The sequence below is a fragment of the Dipodomys spectabilis genome, unplaced genomic scaffold (genome assembly GCF_019054845.1).
Source record: "Dipodomys spectabilis isolate Male_0828 unplaced genomic scaffold, ASM1905484v1 ptg000588l, whole genome shotgun sequence".
NCBI lineage: Eukaryota > Metazoa > Chordata > Mammalia > Rodentia > Heteromyidae > Dipodomys > Dipodomys spectabilis.
Genome location: NW_024871265.1, coordinates 497084 through 517065, shown reverse-complemented (window position 1 = coordinate 517065; position 19982 = coordinate 497084). Strand labels below are relative to the sequence as shown.

The following is a 19982-nucleotide window of genomic DNA, read 5'->3' as shown; positions in this document are numbered from 1 at the left end:
GGGAGGGAGAGATGGGGCTACCTGCAGTGTGGCAGGCCACATCCCTCTTTACCCCCCAGTGGCAGCATGTCTATGCATGTATGTAGAATGTTCTGTGTCTGGGTGATCATGTATATGGTAGAATTATAGGCTACCAACGCTGTAAGGGGCCTCAGAAACATTTTCACCCACTTCATTCATTTATTCATTCATTCATTCCGTATGTACTATATAACACTTTATTTTGGCCAGTACTAGGGGATCCAAAATGAATTAAACACATTTCTGACTCTGTAAATTAGCAATCTTGTCCATTGTCCCCAGCTGCCACTGTAGAGGTACATTTTATCTTGCTGGGGAAGCACACCAAAAAATAAATCCCACATTCCTTCCTTCTAATCAGGGATTCTGACTCAGGCCAGAGTGGGTATATATTTAAATCTCCTTGGATAAGAAGTGTAAGTAGCATTTAACAACCACACAAGAATTTGTCTCATTTTGTTGAGGTGGAAACTTAGCATCAGATGGACATGACACAGTCCAGAACTGATGCTTGTAAATTGAGCAACATTTAGTGTGTTCTTCAACCTTATTGAACATATGACCTTATTCCTATCACCAGAATCAAAAGTAGAGGTGTGTGTGATGTCTCTTTTATTTATTTTTCTTTTTTTATTGTAAAGGTCATGTATGAGCAATGTTTGAATCCAAGAGATTGTGACTGCCTGGTTTCACAGTTAACAGTGCCTGGCCACTTCACCTTTCACTTAAGCCAGAAGAATCTAGGAAGGTAGACTGGTTTGTTGGGTTGCAGTTCTAACATATGGCCACTTGGGGGTGGGCATGCATTTCCCTAACTGCTCAGATTTGTGGTTGCAGAGCTGTGCTAATGGCAGAAAGTCTGTACCCTTAAAAACCTTCCTCTTCCCCAAACCAATAATACTCCAGACCAGGGCTTCTCCTGTCTATGAAACCTGTCCCAAGAAAAGCTGTGGGATGCTGACATCCTTCTGAGAGCAAGAGGTCTCTGCATTGTTCTTAGTGACCAGGAAAGTGAAAGCTGTGTCAATTTACAGTCCCAATTCTAAGGGTGGAACAGATCAGGCCACTGAAGCCTATGTCTGACCTTGTTTCCTCCTACTATCTTTTCCCACCTGTGCACTAGGTTGGTCCTTTGAGGAGAGGGTCTGGTGATTAACCCAGGTTCCATAAGTGGGCTCAAGTTTGGCTCTTTTCCATCTGTGGAGCCTGATTTCTTGAGTGCTCCAAGGAACACTCTCCTGGTCTCCTGGTCTCTGTTGGTCTTTTTTCAGATGGCTTTCTGTGGAGGGTGCATTTGTTGTTTTCTAAACATCTCAAAAGATATATGATCAGTATAGCTTAAGGCCTGAACTCTCTCCTTTGGGGGTCCAGAGTCTCTGCAATTGCAGACAGAGAAGTGACAAACTTAGGCCTTGGGGAGACTAGGAATTTCTGACAGGATTAGATAAATAAGGGTAATGGATAGAGTCAAACTATGGCCAAGAAATGAGCTATATTATTTTACAACTTTATTTAAATTAAAAATATTTCAAAATCTTAAAAAAAACTCAGAAGGGAAACTTAAAAGGAACAATAACCTGGATCAGCCAGGAACAAGGTCAAGAACAGCCCTAGGATAACCTACCTGTTCCTCTTGCTTGGCCCTCCTGCCCTACCCACATGAACGCTCACAGGTATTTAAGTGTTTCTTGTTTGGCCACTGTCTTCCTAATGGCTTCTCTTCTCCTTCCTTTGCCAATACCTTTACCCTTTGCCTCCAGCTTTTCTGGATGTTTGTACTCTTGACATCTGACATCTGCTCCCTGACTCTTCTCTTTTCCAAAGGAAGAAGTGCACATTTGTAGCTGACTGTCCCCCTAACTTCACACGGTGCCCTCTCCAGCCTACCCTGGACCTCTCTCCCTCAAGGCGCCTATTAGGAGTCTTTGAGCCTAACCCTCCCATTATCTTGCCTGTGCCTAGAAAATAATTTCTAGTATCACCAACCTTAGGAAAAGGAAAAATCAAAACCTTCATTAGACCCTGTTTCTTCCTGGCTGAGACCTATGTTCCTCATCTCTGTGGTGCCTTACAAAATGGCTATTCCTCACTGTTTCTTCCTTAACTACCCTTATTTCTACCTGGCTCCAATTCACACCTTACAAATGGGTTTCCACTCTACCTCTCCCTGAAATGCCATCCCCAAGGAGCACCAATGACCTTTAGTCCACTATTTCTCCAATCCTCATCTCCCCTTACTTCCAAGTAACTATTGGCTTTCCTTGGCCATGTGACCCATCTGACCCTGAATGGAGGCCTAGACTAACCTATCCTTTTTGTCTAGCCTAGATTTGGGCTGTTTTGAGTTGGTTTCCACATGTACATGTTTTAGTTGTCTGACCTCAGGCCTGTTACCGAGCTTCTCACACTTCTGTTTGCTTCTCTACAAAATGAGTATAATAACACTGCTTACCACACACAGCCTCAAGAAGAAGAAGAGTGTGCACGTAAACACCTCAGAACAATGCTTGGCACAGAAGAAAGTCCTGGAAAGTTAACTATTAGCACATAGCTTTGCTGGACCAACTCACATATTACCACCCTTTCTTCTCTAGGTTCTGATTTAGGTCTTGCTTTAAACAAGCCATCTTATTTTGAGTAGAATTTTGCTTTCTCTCTGTTTGGAGGTTAAAGTTACAAATTTCAGCTCAGATGGCCCCAGCAGGAAAGGACATTGATTATTTTCAGTAACTGGATAATCTGAATCCATATCAGGAACGCAAGTAAAGTTCAGTATGTACCTCATTGTTTTCTTTTTTTTTGGGGGTCCAGTCCTGCGGCCTGAACTCTGGGCCTGGGTGCTGTCCCTCAGCTCTAAAGCTCAAGGCTAGCACTCTACCACTTGAGCCACAGCGCCACTTCCGGCTTTTTTCTTTTTGCTTATGTGGTGCTGAGGAATCAAACCCAGGGCCTCAGGCATGCAAGGCAAGCGCTCTACCACGGAGCCACCTTCCCAGCCCCCTCATTGTTTTATTAATTTCTGGGATTCCATTCCAAATTTAAACTCAGAAGCACTCTTTATGGTACCAAGATGGCCACAGTAACTCCCAAGATCTTTCTTGGTGCAAATCTAGGAGATAGATACTATATGCGTTTTGGCAATTTCAATTCAGACCCAGAGATTCCTTGAGTTATCTGTCTTGGGGCATATGCCAATATCTGAGCCAATCGCATTAACAAAGTCCAGGTGGAATATGAATTCTACCTTAGAAGATGGCAGGAGTATGGCCAATACCACCCAAAGAACAAGGAACTTGCACCATCTATGAGAAACTGTGGTTTTTATACTGTCAGGTTAGGAAGAATGGAAAATAGGTGAAAACCAACTAATACCCAGATGTCACTTCCTCTGTGAAGTCTACTTGAGTGATCTCCTCCCATGACTTTCTGCATCCCCAAATCTCCTCTCCTTTCCTTACCTCCTTCCTTCCTCTCTCTTTATTTCTCTATTTCTCTCTTGCTCTCTCTGCCTGCCTGCCTGCCTGCGTGTGTGTGTGTGTGCGTGCACGTGTGTATGTGCGTGTGTGTGTGTTTGTGTGTGCGTGTGTGTTTCTCTCTGCTCCCGAGAGCACTAAACCTTCCAAGAGCAGGGCCAAAGAATGGCATCTCAAGACTACCATCCCCACCCCAAATCTCCAGGTCTTCTTCCTCACTTCTTTCCTTTCTTTCCTTCCTTCCCTCCTCCTCCTCCTCCTCCTCCTCCTCCTCCTCCTTCTTCTTTGTTTTTGGTTGTGGGCTTGAACTCTGGGTCTGGGTACTGTCCCTGAGCTCTTCACTCAAGGCAAGTGCTCTACCACTTGAGCCACAGCACCATTTCCAGTTTTCTGGTAGTTAATTGGAAATAAGAGTCTCTTTCCTGCCTGAGCTGGCTTTGAATTGCGATCCTCAGATATCAGCCTCCTGAGTAACTAGGATTACTAGTACTAGGATTACAGTGCCCGACTACCTCTCCCTCCTTAAATTTTTTTTCTGTCTTTCCTTTATTTACCTCTCTTGCTCCTCCTAAACCCTAAATTCATTTCTTCGTAGGTGCAGCCTCTGAGGTCTTTCTTGGCTAGGTTCACTGAGGGCCTTTCAGGACAGCTTCAGGGAGCAGTTTTCAAAAAGGAAACATTTAGCTCCAATCTGAATTTCAGACCTGAGTTGTGACTGTCTGCAAGATATGGTGCTTCTATAAATCTCTCTGGAACTGTAAGGTTCTGAACAGGTGTTACCTGTTACCTGTAAGACAGCTGAGTGTCGTGTCCCCAGACTCATCCTCTCTTGACTTCCTATTTTTTTGAATGAATCTGTGGTGCTTTCTCCATTACTTTGAAAGATAACTCACCAGAACCCCTAAGAACATTCAACCCAGTGTTCACCTTTGGTACAAGGTTAGAAGCTTCAGTTTTTTGATCTCTCTGCATCTATCTGTGATGAGACACTGGATTGGGAGAAGTAAATGGACAGAGACAAGACTTCTTCCTCATTCAGGATTTGCAGAGCAATCTTGTGCTTATCTTTAGCCCTTCTCCTGTCCATATGAACTCACTTTTTTGCTTTGAGTTGGACTAAGATTGGCATTAGTTTTGCCTCTGAGACTTTGGTCATGTAAAACTCAAGCATATGACTTCTGGTCATGTGCTAAATTTGTGGTTCAAACCCCACTGAGATAAAAGACCTGTTATGATCTAGAGGTATGGGTCCATTCCTACTGCAGGTAAAGAATTAAGAGGCAGAGGAGTTGTGAAGTATAGTGAAACAGAAGGTTATTGAAAGGGAAAGCAGACTGAGGAGAGAGGTCCCAGAGCTGGGGGCCCATTGCAGTCTTCTTAGAGGGCAATTCTTACAATATGGGGGCTCCTCCTATAACTCCTTTTCTGGGCTGTGCACTGATTTTCTGATAGCTTGTGAATACACCATCATAGCTCTTTTCATAGGCTGAGTGGGAATATAGGACATTATGGGAAGAAACATTTAAGTGGGAAATCAGGGCATTATTTTTATTTTTTTATTTTTTGGGTCCGGTCGTGGAGCCTGAACTCCGGGCCTGGGCACTGTCCCTCAGCTCTTCAGTTCAAGGCTAGCAGTCTACCACTTGAGTCACAGCGCCACTTCCGGCTTTTTATTTTCTGCTTCTGTGGTGCTGAGGAATCGAACCCAGGGCCTCATGCATGCAAGGCAAGCACTCTACCACTGAGCCACCTTCCCAGCCCCAAATCAGGGCATTATTATGGAAACAGTTGCCCTCATGGCTCATGTCTGCCATAACTTAGATCTGTCACTTTTCTATCCCTAGCAAACAGTCCCCTCCCCCTTTCCCCACCTCAAACACAATGCTGAAGCGAGGGCAGAAGGGTGAGGAGCCCAATGCTCTTGTTCGGCAGAACTTGGAAGTGACTGCCTCTTGACTTTGCCTGCTTCGAACTGCATGAGATGACTCCAGGAAAGCTGGAGTTAGCTGTAGTGTCTTTATGGGATAATCCACAGTTAGTCACCTTTATCACGGTCAGGTGAAAAATTCCAGTGGTTTAACTCCTTTGAAGAACTAACTTACAGTCTAACAAAGTGAATACCAGGAAGCTGTTACTTGAGGTGGGAGGGGGAGTTAAAGTTAAGGGGAGGGATTATAGACAAATAAAGAGAGAAAGGGTAGGATAATGCAGTCATAATATTCAATGTATATATATGTGTGTGTAAAAATACAACTAGGAAAATTGAAAGGATGGGTGGGGTTGAGAGAGATGGGGGCGAATGACAAAAAGAGATGACATTTATCAAGAGGCATTGTACTCATAAACTGACATGGTGAAGCCCTTTCATACTACTTAAATATAATGATTAAAAATAATGATTTCCCAGCTGGGTGCTAGTGGCTCATGCCTGTAATCCTAGCTACTCAGGAGGCTGAGATCTGAGGATCATGATTCAAAGTCAGCCCGGGCACGAAAGTCTGTGAAACTCTTCTCTCCAATAAACCACTAGAAAATGGGAAGTGGCACTGTAGCTCAACTGGTAGAGTGCTAGCCTTGAGCTGAAGGGCTGAGGGACAGTGCTCAGGCCCAGAGTTCAAACCCCATGACTGACAAAAAAATAAAAAAATAAAAAATGATTTCCCTTAAAGCCAAGGGTTAGCAAAAGGGCTGCTTTCCTTTGGGAGCCAGAACACCGTTTTCACATGAGCAAGAGCCAAGCACATGGCCGTGATGGCCTTTCACTAGACCACCATGAGATTTAAGGCCAATTTCCAGACTAACTTTTCTACCTCTTAGAGCTTTTCCTACCTACCATAGGGACTATTCTGTTATCTTGGTGCTTTCTTTTTTTATTTGTATCTTATTAATTTATTGCATGCATTTCCTATGAGCTGTCACAAATCCTCCCTTGAACAAAGTGAGAATACATTAATATTTAAAATAAAATAAACAAAATGCCACTGTGTGTGTCTTAAGCTAGAAATTCCTTAAGGGCAGGGACCATGTCTGTTTATATTGCACCTGGCACAGTGTCAAACTGAGGCTTAACAAATGAATTTTGATGAAGAAAGAAAAAAGCCACAGAGGCCCTCTTTAACTGACAGTCCTTCAAACCCCTCTTGCAAGGAATTCCTTCCTCATGTGATCCTCCAATTTCTGACCATCCATGCTCATCCCATTGTCCCTTGCCTGTCCCAAACCCTGTAATAGCCATAGCCACATCTGCACCTGGTGAGAAGCATCACCTCAGACACCCCTCCTACCCTTTTACCCACTGCCCCAGCTTTATGAGTTTGCTTAAAGTTGGGCACCTGCACATGATGCTAAGAAACGCTGTGGACAGAAGTGTTCAAGATGTCCCCATGCATGCTTTGGCCCCATGGGGGTCTCTAGCCAGCCAGGGACCTGGCAGAGGGAGGGAGAGGATAAACCGCTTCAAAACTCCAGATGCAGCAGTTAAAAAGAGGACAGAAGCAATGATCCTTCAAATTGCCACATCTGTATAATCTGCCTTTTATTTTCTGCTTCATGAAGTTTTATTTCCTATTATTTATTCACCTCCCCGCCCTCCCCTCCCCCGCCTCAGCTCCTCCTTAGCAGCCCACATGCTCAGATAGGTCCTGAGCCTTGACCTGGGTCTGGGTCTCTCTCCCCACCCCCTACACACACACACACACACACACACACACACACACACACACACACACACACTGTCTGACTGCTGGGAGATGACTCTTGCCTCCACTTCCTTCCTCCCACTCCCTCCTTTCCCAGGGCATTTGGGATGTGAAACTCACCCACAGTTTTTGCATTTGAGCCCCTAAATACCCTTCCCTCCATGCTCCAAGTAGAGCCCTGAGGAAAGACACATGGGGTGAATAGGAGGGTCATGAAATGAAGACTAGTTGCCAATCCCAAGAGTTCTTGAACTCACAGCCAGATGATATCACGTTCCCAGCTCCAGACAGCTACCACCTTTTCTGTACCTGTCATTTCCCACTCTGCTGAGTCTCCTCTCTCTTTTCCTCTGGTTCAGCAGACCTTGGTCAGAGTCTGGATTTGCCCCATCCTGGGTGCAATAGGTGTCAAGGTAAGAAGAGGAACAAACCACCCAGTTTGTGTAGGGAGGGGAAGCCTGTGGTTGGTTCAAGACTTTGAGCACTTATCTCCTGCTTCCCTACCAGGGTATAGGAACAAAGAGGCAGGCTAAGAGGCACAGGTGCCAGATTTTTCTGTTCAATGAGCTAAGCAGCGGTGAATCTAACGACAGTGGATGGAATGGGCATAGATACACAGGAAGGCTAAGGAGTAGCCCCTTAAGAGAGAGACAGGCCAAGCTGCTGGGCCTGAAACATAGAGCTTATTAATGAAGTCTATAGCAGCTGCTTATAGGAGAAGACAGCAATGCCAGAGAAAATCCTGGGAAGCCCATAAGGGATTTTGCAAATATTGTCTGTATTTTATATCTTTCTTATGATCTTCACCAATTTTCCACATTGCTCTATGGTTGCAAACATCTCATATCTAAGCTCTGAGAGGTTTGTTCTTTTTTTGTGATGGAGAGGGTAGGAGGAACGTTCCAATTGGATTTATTTTGTTTCTCCTAGGTACCTACAAAAGAGAATTGCCCATAGTAGGTTAGTTCATGGAAGAATGAATGGACCAGTTAGTTAATGTGAGGATGAAGCAAAATCCTTATTATCTCTGTCTATGTCCCTCCTTCTTCCCTCCCTCACTTCTTGCAGAGCACCTGGGCAGCAAAGATGGCGCTGAGAGGGAGTTAAGTGGGCAGAGCCTGATTTACTGTAGAGCACATGAGCAGCAAAGATGGCTCTGAGAGAGAGTAGAGTGGGCAGAGCCCAATTCGCCTTACATTCAGTGCGTAACCAGCCTGTGGAAGCTTAGGTGCATGATAGGGTGTGACCTTGACAGTGATTGGTTCCTCTTCCTCCCCTGCCATGCCACCGCACCTTTTTGGCTTTAAAAAGGGCTGCTCTCTGTTAATAAATGAGTTTGCTTCCTGCTTGACTTGGCTCCCCGCTGTGTCTGGTTGTCTCCTGGGCTGAGGGAGGCTGGGGAACAGGCCAATGCTGCACTTACCTTTCATCGGACCCAACAACTTCTGCCCCATCCTGAGATCTTTTAGAAACCTGTCTATAGTTTCACATATTTGAGTCAGAACCTCTGCCCATCTGAGCAGGTAGGGAAGCAAAACTCCACCCATACTTCAAACAGGGATCAGATTCCAAATAGGGGATTTTGCCTGGAAAATTGGGAGAAAGGGACTTCATAACTAACAACTCCTAACCCTATTCAGGGTTAGGAAAACGTCTCCATGGTTTTCACTGGCCCTGTAACTATGGCATCAGAAGTGAAAGCAGAACATCATTCTGGGTTAAGCCAGATGGACACTCTTTGAGTCACCAGTGGGATGGATCAGAAGCTGCAGCTCTATACTTCAGGCCTGGGTTCCTCTAGCAGCATCCATTAGCCACTTTCAGTTGGGGTGCAGGACTTACCACACATGGCAACCGTGATTACCAGGATCCTTATCATCATTGTAACAATAGCTAACAGGTTCTAATGATACCCACAATCTAGTGGCAGGGCAGCCCTGGATTAGTGGCCCAGTCCTTGGCCCTCCCTTTGCTTCTCTGCCTCCCCCTCCACCAACTCTTTCTCTCTTCCTTTCTCCTTCTGTGAGAAATGAGTTAGTTTCCTTTCTAACCAAGCTCATCCATTTTGTGGACAATTTCTTTTCTGCTACAGGAAATCTTCTGGTGTTCTCAACTCCCCAGGAATTCATAGGTGGGAGAGTTGATATTTTGTACCTACGAGTTTCTACTGTGGGACACCCCCAAACCCAGGAAAAGATTGTGCAAGGATGAAGAAGTGGGTTGTAGATCATATAGAACCTAGGTGGGGGACTGTAATGGGAGTTCCCTATCTGTGCATCTAGCAAGAACTGGGCTATGACAAGCCCTATACCACTGAAAGGAAACAAATATAAAGCAAACAAAATAGCTATATTATTAAATGAACATATTTTTAATTTAATGTCAGCTCCTGGAGTTTGGGCAGAGATACGTGCATACAAGAGTCCATGGATGTGTATGTATGTATATGTGTGGGCTCTTGGAACTGCAGGGTAAGTTGTCTTGGTTGTGGGGAAGATATCCTGGCTGGGGAGAAGGCAAGAGGGAGTTGGATGGGAGAGGACCACTGTGGAGGAAGAGAGGGAGTGGGAGGTCTCAGAGGGGGTGGGAAGGGACGTATGCTGAGGGGGAGGGTGCTGGCTTCATGCTGTTACTAGTTTGATTTATCCCTAATGAGTTCTCAGCACATGGCTGCTCCCGGCTCACTCCAGGGGCCTCCTGCAGGCCCCAGCCCGCCCCAACTCCAAAGCCACAGCAACTGCTCGCTCAGAAAAGAGCCAATTTCCACACTGCACAGTCCGCTTCACTCAAGGGAAATCACATTTTCCTGGGAGAGCCGCAGGCAGAGCTTCACTCCCCAGCCTGGCCTGCTGCCACAGGGCACAGATGCAGAGGAGCTGGTCCACCTCCCCACCCCCACTTGGCCTCCTCCCACAGGGTCTGAGGCTCTTGCCCCAAATCGCAGGCAACCCCCACAGCTGGGTCTTAGTCTGTTCTGCTTTTCAAAAATGGGGGAAAAGGGTATCGAAGGAGAGTGCTTCCCCAAAGAGAAGAAAGACCCATCCTCCTCCATCTTCTTCCAGGAAGAAGATCCTGATTCTGTTTGGGGATGGAAAGAGGCAGTGTGAGGCTGATGATGGTGGTGAGTGGGGTGCCAGAGTGTGTGAACAGGATGACCAATTTCCAGAACCTGTGTCCTAGAGAGGTCCAAGAGCCAAAGGAAGGAAATAAAGCAATGAGAAGAGCAAGAAGCCAAAGAGAAGGGGACTTGAGAGCAAGAGGAAGCTTCCGGGCACCTCCACAGCTCATGGAGGATCTCAAGGCTCTCTGCAGTCATTCACCTTCTCTTTCACACATCCACAGACCTGGAGATACAAAAGTCCATCACATGGAGGAAAAGGCATAACTTCTTTGAACTCAGCAAAAGAGAGAATGGAATAAGAAAATAAGATGGAAAAAAAGAATGGACAAACAAGAGACACAGGGAAGCAATTTTTGTGGGAGGCAGGGTCCTTTCATTAGAACCATGCCACAGTCTGCTCTGTCAGATGTTATCCAGGGACTTAATCTAAGGTTCTGGGTTTGTGTGGTCAGTGCTAGGAAGAGCAGGTCATGAGGCATGTGATAGATCAGAAAGAGCTGCCTAGAAAGCCCAGGTCTTTTCACGTAGGGCAGTGAAAGAGGTTAGTATAGGAGCAGTTGCAATGGGGGTGTCTGTACAAAGAGCCCTTAGTACCATGGGAATGTTTCAGACCTCATTCCCACTTCTGCAACAAATACCACTCCCACCAACCCCTCAGAAACCAAGGCTTCTGACTTCTTGCACAGTAAACCAGTCGCTTTCAAATTCAGCCATCCACAGATGCTTCCCTCATGCTCCCAGGGCAGATTGGCCTTCCAGCGCAATTCCTACCACTTCCCACAAGTCCCTATCCTTGTCCTCACATCCTTTTTTTTTTTTTTTTTGTATTGTGCTCCTTTCATAGCCCACCCAACTCACAACATCACACCCAGTGCTGAGGTACCTCATAATCATTTCTCTCTGGCAACATTGATGGTGATGACTATATTTTCTGAACCTCAAATGATCTATAGTTTCATCTTGGATCCTTGGATGACTTATCCACATGGGGTCTAGCCAAAACCTAATCCTTGTGGTCATACCACACAGTCACCCAACATCTGCTCTGAGATGAGTGTCCTAGGATAACCAATTTAAGAGAAAGGAAGGTGAATTTTGTGCCAAGGTCACCTCATTAAAAATACATCCAAATCATTTGGAGAGGGTGTGCCATGGGCACACAGTATTCCTAGAAGGGTTTTATATGTGAATGAAAAGAATTGATGTCCACGTTTTTGGTGACCCTACACATCTTAAAGAATTCTTGAGTGGGAGGTTTTCTTAAGGCATTTAGGAACTTAGGTGCAAGGTCATGAAGAGCCTCAGATAAAACTGTCTTTAGGCTGGGTGCCTGTAATCGTAGCTACTCAGGAGGCCGAGTTCTGAGGATCATGGTTCAAAGCTAACCTGAGCAGGAAAGCCCGTGAGACTCTTATCTCCAATAAACCACTAGAAAACCGGAAGTGGCGCTGTGGCTCAAATGATAGAGTGCTAGCCTTGAGCTGAAGAGCTGAGGGACAGTACCCAGGCCCAGAGTTCAAACCCCATGACTGACCAAAACAAACAAACAAAAAAACAAACAAACTGGCTTTAGCATCCTACTGCCAAGCTCAAGCAAGAGGGAAGCACTGTTGCTAGAGAACGAGCCTCATTTCAAATGCTTCACAGGAGGGTTCCCCTTATGATACAACTATTGTCAAGCCACCCCTGCCCATGAGCTTCTCTGCTTATGGGAGACCTAAGAAGATAACAGCCTTGTCTTTACACTTCTGTCTCCCCACCTTCGGGGGGGGGGGGGGAGTGTCCCTTGGTAGGATAAAGAACCTTTCTTCCATCAATTATCTGCCCAGGTATCCATATTAACTTGAGCACCAGTTCCCTAATATGTAAACTGTTGCTGACTCCAACTTAGCTTCCACAACACCCTCTCACATCAGGCGGGCACAAGAGAGCCTAGTCTTTTCCCTTTCATCCTCCACCACTATGAGGTCCATAAGAGATGTCCCAGTTTGTAGCTACTCCTGGATCCTTCCACAATCAAGGCCACTGATTCTCTGACATCCTGTTTTAATACTAACAGTAATTGCTTATGGGGAGTACATGATGGGCCAGTGCCACATGCTTGTTTCATGCTCACATTTAAAGAATGCAAAACCTCAAAGCTTGAAATAACTGATTTACCCTGTGTTGGACATCTACTAAGGACAGAGGAAGAATGCTACCTCAGGGCTATGGGATAATAGAAGGTCCTTTTACACCCAAAGCTCCCAAGTGACTTTTCAGCCACTCAGCTTTGAGCTCAGGAGGAAGCCTCAACCCCATGGTACTTCCTTCTCCAGTCAACCTCAAAGCCTGAGATAAAGAGTAATGGTTTATTGAGTCATTTGGCAATGGTGGGTTGTTTTTAGAAAAGAAAGAAGGATCAAGGAGAAAAGCCCAACACAGTAGGGAGACGATTCACTTGGAAGCCAAAATATGGGGAATGGAAAGAAGAAAGCTTGACCTAAACAGAGCTTCATTTACAGTATTTACAGTCAGGCTGTGGGGGAACAAACTGCAGGGGCTAGAGAGGAGACCTCATTATTAGCTCCAGCAGCCTCAAGGTCTCTTCAGTGGCTGTGTGGGCTGGAGCTGCAGACAACACATTGATTTGGTAGGAGCAGTTGGAAGGGGAAGTAAGTCCCCACCATTCTGCCTAGCTTTGCCCTTGGCAGAGCTGCACTGTACCTCCCAAAGGCCATGGATCTTTGGAATTGCTGTCTCCAGTTACTTTTGGCTGATCTGGTTGCTGTCAGCAGCCAACACAATCTACTGGAAGAGAGGCTGGTTGGTGCTTGTAAGTTCACAGCAGCAAGCAAAGGGAAGGTCAGCAGGCAGCTGGAGTTTCTGATGGACTTGGCTAGCCTTTCCTCATGCCCAGGAGGGAGGTGTAGGTAGATCCAAGCAAACTGAGCTGAAGAAGGTGGCAGGAGGCAGAAAGTGGTGACTCTTAGTGACTAATGGAAAGCCTTGGCCCAGGGTATGAGTTGTGGGACAAAGGACTTGCTTACTACTGTCAAGATTGCTAGAGTGGTGTTGATGATAGATACACACAAGGGCCACTGTGCAATTGTTAGCTCATTTGCAACCCCCTCATGCTCTTCATGCTCCCTCTTCTTTCCTCTTCCTTTTTTTTTGTGGTGGGCATCAGCCTGAGCATGTTTCTCCACCAATTTGGTCTCTTTAGTAATAAACTGGTTCTCTCTCTGGAACTTCTGCCCATCATCATGGAGTTTTAGAGGACAGTTCAACCTTCTCCAAGGTCATCTTGTCATTCATGGTTCATTAACCACACAGGGAGTGAGTTGCAATGCTGGAATTGTCGTTATTTTTCATGTAATAAATAAAGATTCCTTTGTATGACTGAAGGGCTTGTCCCAAGCTGAGTCCTCCTGTTTCCCAGTCACTCCCACTGTCCCCATGACAACTACAGATGGTCAAAGGCTGTGGCAGTGGTGGGTGGTGCACCTGCCCTTGATGTGGAGCTGTAATAATATGGAGAACCTGGACATGTTAAAAAAAATAACAACAACATTGCTGGTCAGAGGAGGAAATTGCCCCACAGCCTTCCCTACATCTGCTGACCTATAGGACAGCATGTGTTAATCATTTATGTGTTGCCTACCTGATCATCAAAGATTAACTACTCTCCAGCCTTGTTTCTCCCTTCTCTAGCCTCACCTTTGAATTTCTGGCCAGAAGAGAATGGTGGCTTCTTGCTCTCTGTCTTTCCCCCACTCCAATCCTGGCTATTTTGGCCTTCAACACCCTGACTACTGGAAAAGGGTAACAGAGAATAGTTATATATGGAACCCCAAGAGCCAAGTACACTGGAGGTTATTGGGCTTCTCCCTGGCCTTGCCCAAACAGTAACAGGTTAGACTAGGATTGAGATTCATCAGTCTGGGCTTAAGGACTTCCTAGCAGGCTCTGCACACCTACTGGGTGGGCAGCCTAGGGAGGCTCAGCAGGGTGGCTCCCAGAGCCCCACACATCTTATTGCCCTTGTCCTCTCTGTCTTGTTCTTGCAAGCATCTGGCAAACACAGTCCATGTTGGCCACCCTTCTAGTCTGGAATACCAGGATATAACAACTAGAGAAGGAAGGTCTTAGGGAATGTACAGTTCAGCTAGCTTGCAATGGTGTCCTTGGGTCACTGGTTCTCTCGGATTAAGGTCTGTTCTGATACTCCCAAGGCCACCACTTCAGAAGGTGTACTAGTGGAATCCCTCAAGTTCCCCATATGTAGACTTGCTTTCCTGAAGAGTTTTCTCTATCCAGACTAGGCCCCAGGACAAAAGACAGGTGAAGAGTAGCCTCCAAGCTCATTGACACTGACACTCAACTTTCTGGCCTGTGCCTTAAATGCTGTTTTCTCAAGCCGAATACGGAGAACTGGATGGAATAAGAATTGCTGAGTAAGACTTTTACTGCTGAATCATGATTATTTGTGACCCACTTAGATGGTTAATGGGGACCACAGAATGGCATCTTGAAATCAGCTCTTGTAAAGGAAATCAACTGGCATGTCTTTGGGGGTGTCCTTGAGCCAGTATTTGCTGCTGTGGGTTATAAGCCTTTACAGGTCAGGAGACCTGTCTTAGGCTTTTCTTGAGTCCATCCTTGCCCTCTAATTTCCCCTGTCTTTGGAGGCGGGAACTCTAAATCTTACACACTCAAAAAGATTAGCCAGCTGCTGGTAGCTCAGGCCTATAATCTTAGCTACTCAAGAGGCTGAGATCTGAGAATCATGGTTTGAAGCCAGTCCAGGCCAAAAAGTCAGAGACTCTTATCTTCAATTAACTAGCCAGAAGTGGAGATGTATCTCTGATGATAGAGCTCCAGCCTTGAAGGAAAAAAGCTAAAGGCCAATGCCTAGGCCTTGACTTCAAGCCCCAGCAGCAGCAGAAAAAACAAACAAACAAACAAACAAACATGGCTTTGAAGACCTAAAGGGAACAGAAGTCAGAAAGTCTCTAGCCTTCTGTGCTGCTCCCCCCTCCCCAAATAAATAACAAGTCTCCATCTAGCCTAGTGCATCCCAGCTATAAACACATTTTTGTCTGGTCTTGTTCCCCTCCTACCCTGCCCAGCAGAAAACTTGAACAGCCCCAGGGACTTACTCAGCAAGCTGGAGTTGGGGAAGCGCCAGGCCTCGCTGTAGGAGGAGTAGGGGGTGTGGCTGTAGGTGTTGCCAGAGTATTCACTTCCTGTTGGGAGCACAAAAGTAGAGGCCTGTGAGGCTGTTGGCAGTCATAGAGCGGTGGGGGTCAGGAATAGGGTCTCCATGGCTGGAGGTGGATGAGCCCTGGGATAAGTGTGGCACAGGGTGGAGGCAAGTGAAACCAGGGCAGGGATTGTAGAGCACAGGTGGCTTCTCCATTGTTTTGTGGGAACTCCACAGTGTCCATTTCCCCAGGCACTAGAGGCACTATAGCCCTCAAAAGAGCCCCAGGAGTCAGACATCATTACTATCCTATTTTCCAGATAAAGAAACTGAGGTTCTGGGATCTGCAGAAGCTGGAGGGTCCAGTGTAGGGTGGAAGCTGTGCTGTGATCTGGGGTCTTTACCTACTTCCTGAACCTTCTGTAGAAGAGAGTTTCCAGAGGGACCCATGGTAGAGATAGGGGTAAGGGAATATCACATGGGGGAGTGGAAGCACAAAGAAGGGAAGGGAATAGCAGCCGAAACAAGAACTTTTTAAGTCTTTCTAAGTATAAATTTGTTAAGTGTGTGTGAGTGTGTGTGTGTGTGTGTGTGTGTGTGTGTGTGTGTGTGTGTGTGTTATGGTGTGGGTATGAGAAGGTGCTGAGAATCAAGGATAGGAAAGATGGGAAGATCCTGGAGAGTATGAAACACTGGAGGAGGTTATATTTTCTTGGGCTTGTTCTGTGACTTTGTTCTTACCTTAAGAAAATTCAGTATATGAATTTAACCACTAAGTAGATCAGATTACCTCCTTCTCTGAATAGAATCTTGAGTTTCTCAAGATTTATTTACCAAAAACAAACAAACAAAAAACCCAAATCACTTAAGCATTCCCTTGTATTACAACATTGACAAAGTTAAGCTGACCACCACAGCTACTTTTGGTACTTAGTATGCAGCTTAAAGTTTACAAAGCCCTTTTATTCTTATAACCATTCTATGACATATTTTCCATATTGTCAGTTTATAGAAAAGAAAAGTAGAGCATAGACTGAGTGAGTAATTTGCCTCAAATTACAGTGTCAAATGGTAGAGCAGAACTTGATCTTAGCACTGTGGAGGTGGGAGGGAAGGGATGGTAGGGGGAAAACAAAGGAGGGGGCAACAATGTTCAATAGGAAATATATTCAGTACCTTGCTCATGTAACTGTAACCCCTCTGTACAGCATTTTTACAATAAAAATTGTACAAAAAAGAACTCTTGACTTAAATTCCAGATAATTCTCTATGCACTTATCCAATAATTTCATTTACAAAGCCAGGTTCCTGCCACTTTTGAAAGCCAATGAGTGTCCACATAGTCTTTGAAAAACTCATCTCAAATGTGAGCTAAGTACTTTCTTAGGCTCCTTGTCTAAAGTTTGAAACTCTCTGGCTCTGCAGCCAACTAATCTGAAGTAAAATCCCCATATCCTACCTCCTGGTTGGGTAAATTTGGATAAGTCACTGAGCCTCTCTGAGCTTTTGTTCGTGTCTGTCAAATGGGGCTGATTACTGTTCCTATCTCATGCAGTGACAATTACTGAGATAATATATTCGAAATGTTTAGCCCCATGCTTAGAATATAAATAGCATTTAATAAATATTTAATTGTTATTATTTTCTCATGAAACAAGCGTTAAAGTTCAATTGAGGCTCAATAACTCCTGCCAGTTGGGGTTAATTTCTTGCAAAGACATAGGCATTTGTTAGAGCTTGAGGCAGAGATCCTTTGAATCTAGGCAGTCCAAAATAGGCAGCAAATCACAGTGAGAAAACAGTAAGTTCCCTAGGGGAAGGGACTAAGCCAAGCACACAAGGGCAAAGTATGAAGACAAGAAAGGGAGGGGGAAAGGGAGGGCAAAAAACAAAGAGGAAACAGAAAAAAATCTAAGAAATGATCTAATTCAGCCATTCACTGAAATGAACAAACTGCTGTGCAGAGAAGGAAGATTTTTGTCCAAGGCCATATTTTTAGTTAGAGCTTGAACTAGAAGCTGACTCCCTTGTCCAACACCAGGACTTGCTCAAAACCCACAGAGGAAACAGCCCCTGTTTACAACTGATTTACTCCACTCCCATTGCAGTGATCCTTGGGAGAAGGCTAGTTCTGCATTAGCTATATGGCAATGAACTTTTATTTGACCTTACCTAACACTGAACACAAGTTTAAAGGACAAGGAAGAGAGATAGAAAATACAATGTGTTTGCTCTCTGACTTTGTCACTATTCATACATTCTTTCATCTATATATTTATTCATTTATTCAGCACAAATTGCATACCTGACTGCCTCAACCACATGAAAGTCTACGGTAGGGAATGGGGCTTGAAGGCAGTATATACCCTTAGGTGTGGCATCTCCTTACCACCAAATCCACTAATCTCTGTACAGCATAGAGCATGGAATGTCCTTAGGCCTATGGAAGGCCAATTCTACCCACTCACCTTTCCAGGTAGCCCTTACAATTATCCACTCTTTCTGTTTCAATAGTCTATTGCTTTCTAATTCATTAAGCCCTTCAAATTCTTCTATTCTTAAAAATCCCCTTCCAAACTCCACATTCTCTTTAGCTACCTTTTTCTTTCTTTGTCCCATGGTCTGCCTTCATCTTCCATCTTCTTCTAATCACACCAATGTTGACCAAATCCCCATGATCTCTAATATGATCATTCCAATGGTCACCTTCGTGTCCACAGTTCTCTCACTTCTTAGCTCTCTTAGTCTCATTCCTCTATGATTCTGGAGGCCATCTTGCAGTTTGCTTCATAATTTGATGGGTCCTCTGCTGGTTTATTTTTATGCTAGAACTCTTGCTTTGAAGGCTTTCTATGAATTCCCATTCATATCCTCCTTTGTCTAATCCTTTGGCGATGAATATTAACTTTGTACCATAGTGGAAACTTATACTCTAGCCAGGGTCCTTTGCTGACTTCAGAAGTATCATGTGCCTACTGACATTGTAAGATGGGAGTTTAGTAGGTATTTATATCCTAACCTGGCCTAATAGAACTTGATTTTGACCTACGATGTACTACAACTCTTTTTCTCCTATTCTCCCACATGTATACTTATTGTCTATTGACTTTCTTAAGCCTCAATGCTATGAGTAATAACACAATTCATCTATTTTCTCTTCACCAATATCGCAAATTTATCAGCAGATAAATTTGTGATAAATCTGTGGATCTACCACCCAAACATTTCATCAGTGTCTTTCTTCTCCTCCTTCATTGCTACTTCTATAGTCTGTGCCACCAGCATCTCCTGGAAGAATTACTATATCATCTATTTGGTACCTGTGCTTTCTGTTGGTGGTCTGTAATCCATTTTCTCAGAAGCCTGAGTGGCATTTTAACAGTTGACCTTGCTTCTACCAAAATCTTACCTTGTAGTCCTTTCCTCAACTGTTCTCTGTTCTTCAAAAATATTCACCTCCTTTCAGTGTGCTATCATACTAAATTAGTTCCTTCCTGCCTTAGGGCCTTTGCACTTGTTGTTCTTTTGGACCAGGGATGGTCAGCACCAGTTTATCACTTGGCTGACCACTTTGAACAACTTATTAGAAAGGCCTCCCCTTATCACTCAATCTAAAGCATTTATCTCTTCTCCCTGTGGCTCTTTATTGCATAATCACATTTTATTGTCTTCTCATACTTATCACAATCTGATATTACACTTACCCATTTATTAACTTGTTCATTGTCCATTTATTTCTAATAGTAGATAGTAAATAAGAGGAACATACCTTATATACACTGTGCCACCAGATCCTTACTAGTATGTGTTAAGGAAAAAGTGGCAAATAGATATAAGGGTATAAGGATGGATACAATGTGGATTAAAGACAGGTGGTCAGAAAGATGAGGAGGAGAAGTGATAGATATATGGAAAATCAGCAGATGTGTCTGGGAAGGTGGCTCAGCAGTAGAGCGCTTGCCTTGCATGCATGAGACCCTGGGTTCGATTCCTCAGCACCACATAAGCAAAAAGAAAAAAAAGCCAGAAGTGGCACTGTGGCTCAAGTGGTAGAGTGCTAGCCTTGAGCTGAAGAGCTGAGGGATAGTGCCCAGGCCCAGAGTTCAGACCCCACGACCGGACCCCCCCCCCAAAAAAAAATCAGCAGATAGACAGAAGAGTAGATGGATGGAAAGATGGATAGAAAGGTGGATAGAAGGAGAGAGGGAAGAATAGGTGGGTGGATAAACATGCAGAAAGAAAGACAGATGGAAAAGATGGGTTAAAAACAGAATAGAATAGAAGGCCAAGTGTAGTGGCCCATGCCTGCAATCCTAACTACTCAGGAGGCTGAGAAATCAGGAGGTTTTCACTTTGAGGCTAGCATAGACAAATGTTAAGGAATATTATTAGCTCAACCATAGTGGGCACAATGGCATGTACCTGTCAGTCCAGAAGTGTAAGAAAACTAAACCATGCCAACCTAAACAAAAGTGAGCTCCTAT

At 44.8% G+C, this 19982-nt stretch overlaps 1 protein-coding gene across 8 annotated transcripts in view; it reads right to left on the bottom strand.

Annotated features, from left to right (window-relative positions):
- Positions 1-12650: 12650 nt before the first annotated feature.
- Positions 12651-19982, bottom strand: part of Pax8 (paired box 8) — a 57996-nt gene continuing 50664 nt past the window's right edge. For 6 of the 8 annotated variants that reach the window (XM_042670931.1, XM_042670938.1, XM_042670932.1 and 3 more), the window contains 2 exons: positions 15455-15541; positions 12651-13835 (listed from right to left, as the gene is read on the bottom strand). In XM_042670931.1, the coding sequence (XP_042526865.1) occupies positions 13759-13835; positions 15455-15541 (164 nt within the window). In that variant the 3' untranslated portion in view covers positions 12651-13758. The remainder of the gene's footprint in view (positions 13836-15454; positions 15542-19982) is intronic. The other 2 variants (XM_042670935.1, XM_042670936.1) reach the window with 1 other exon arrangement.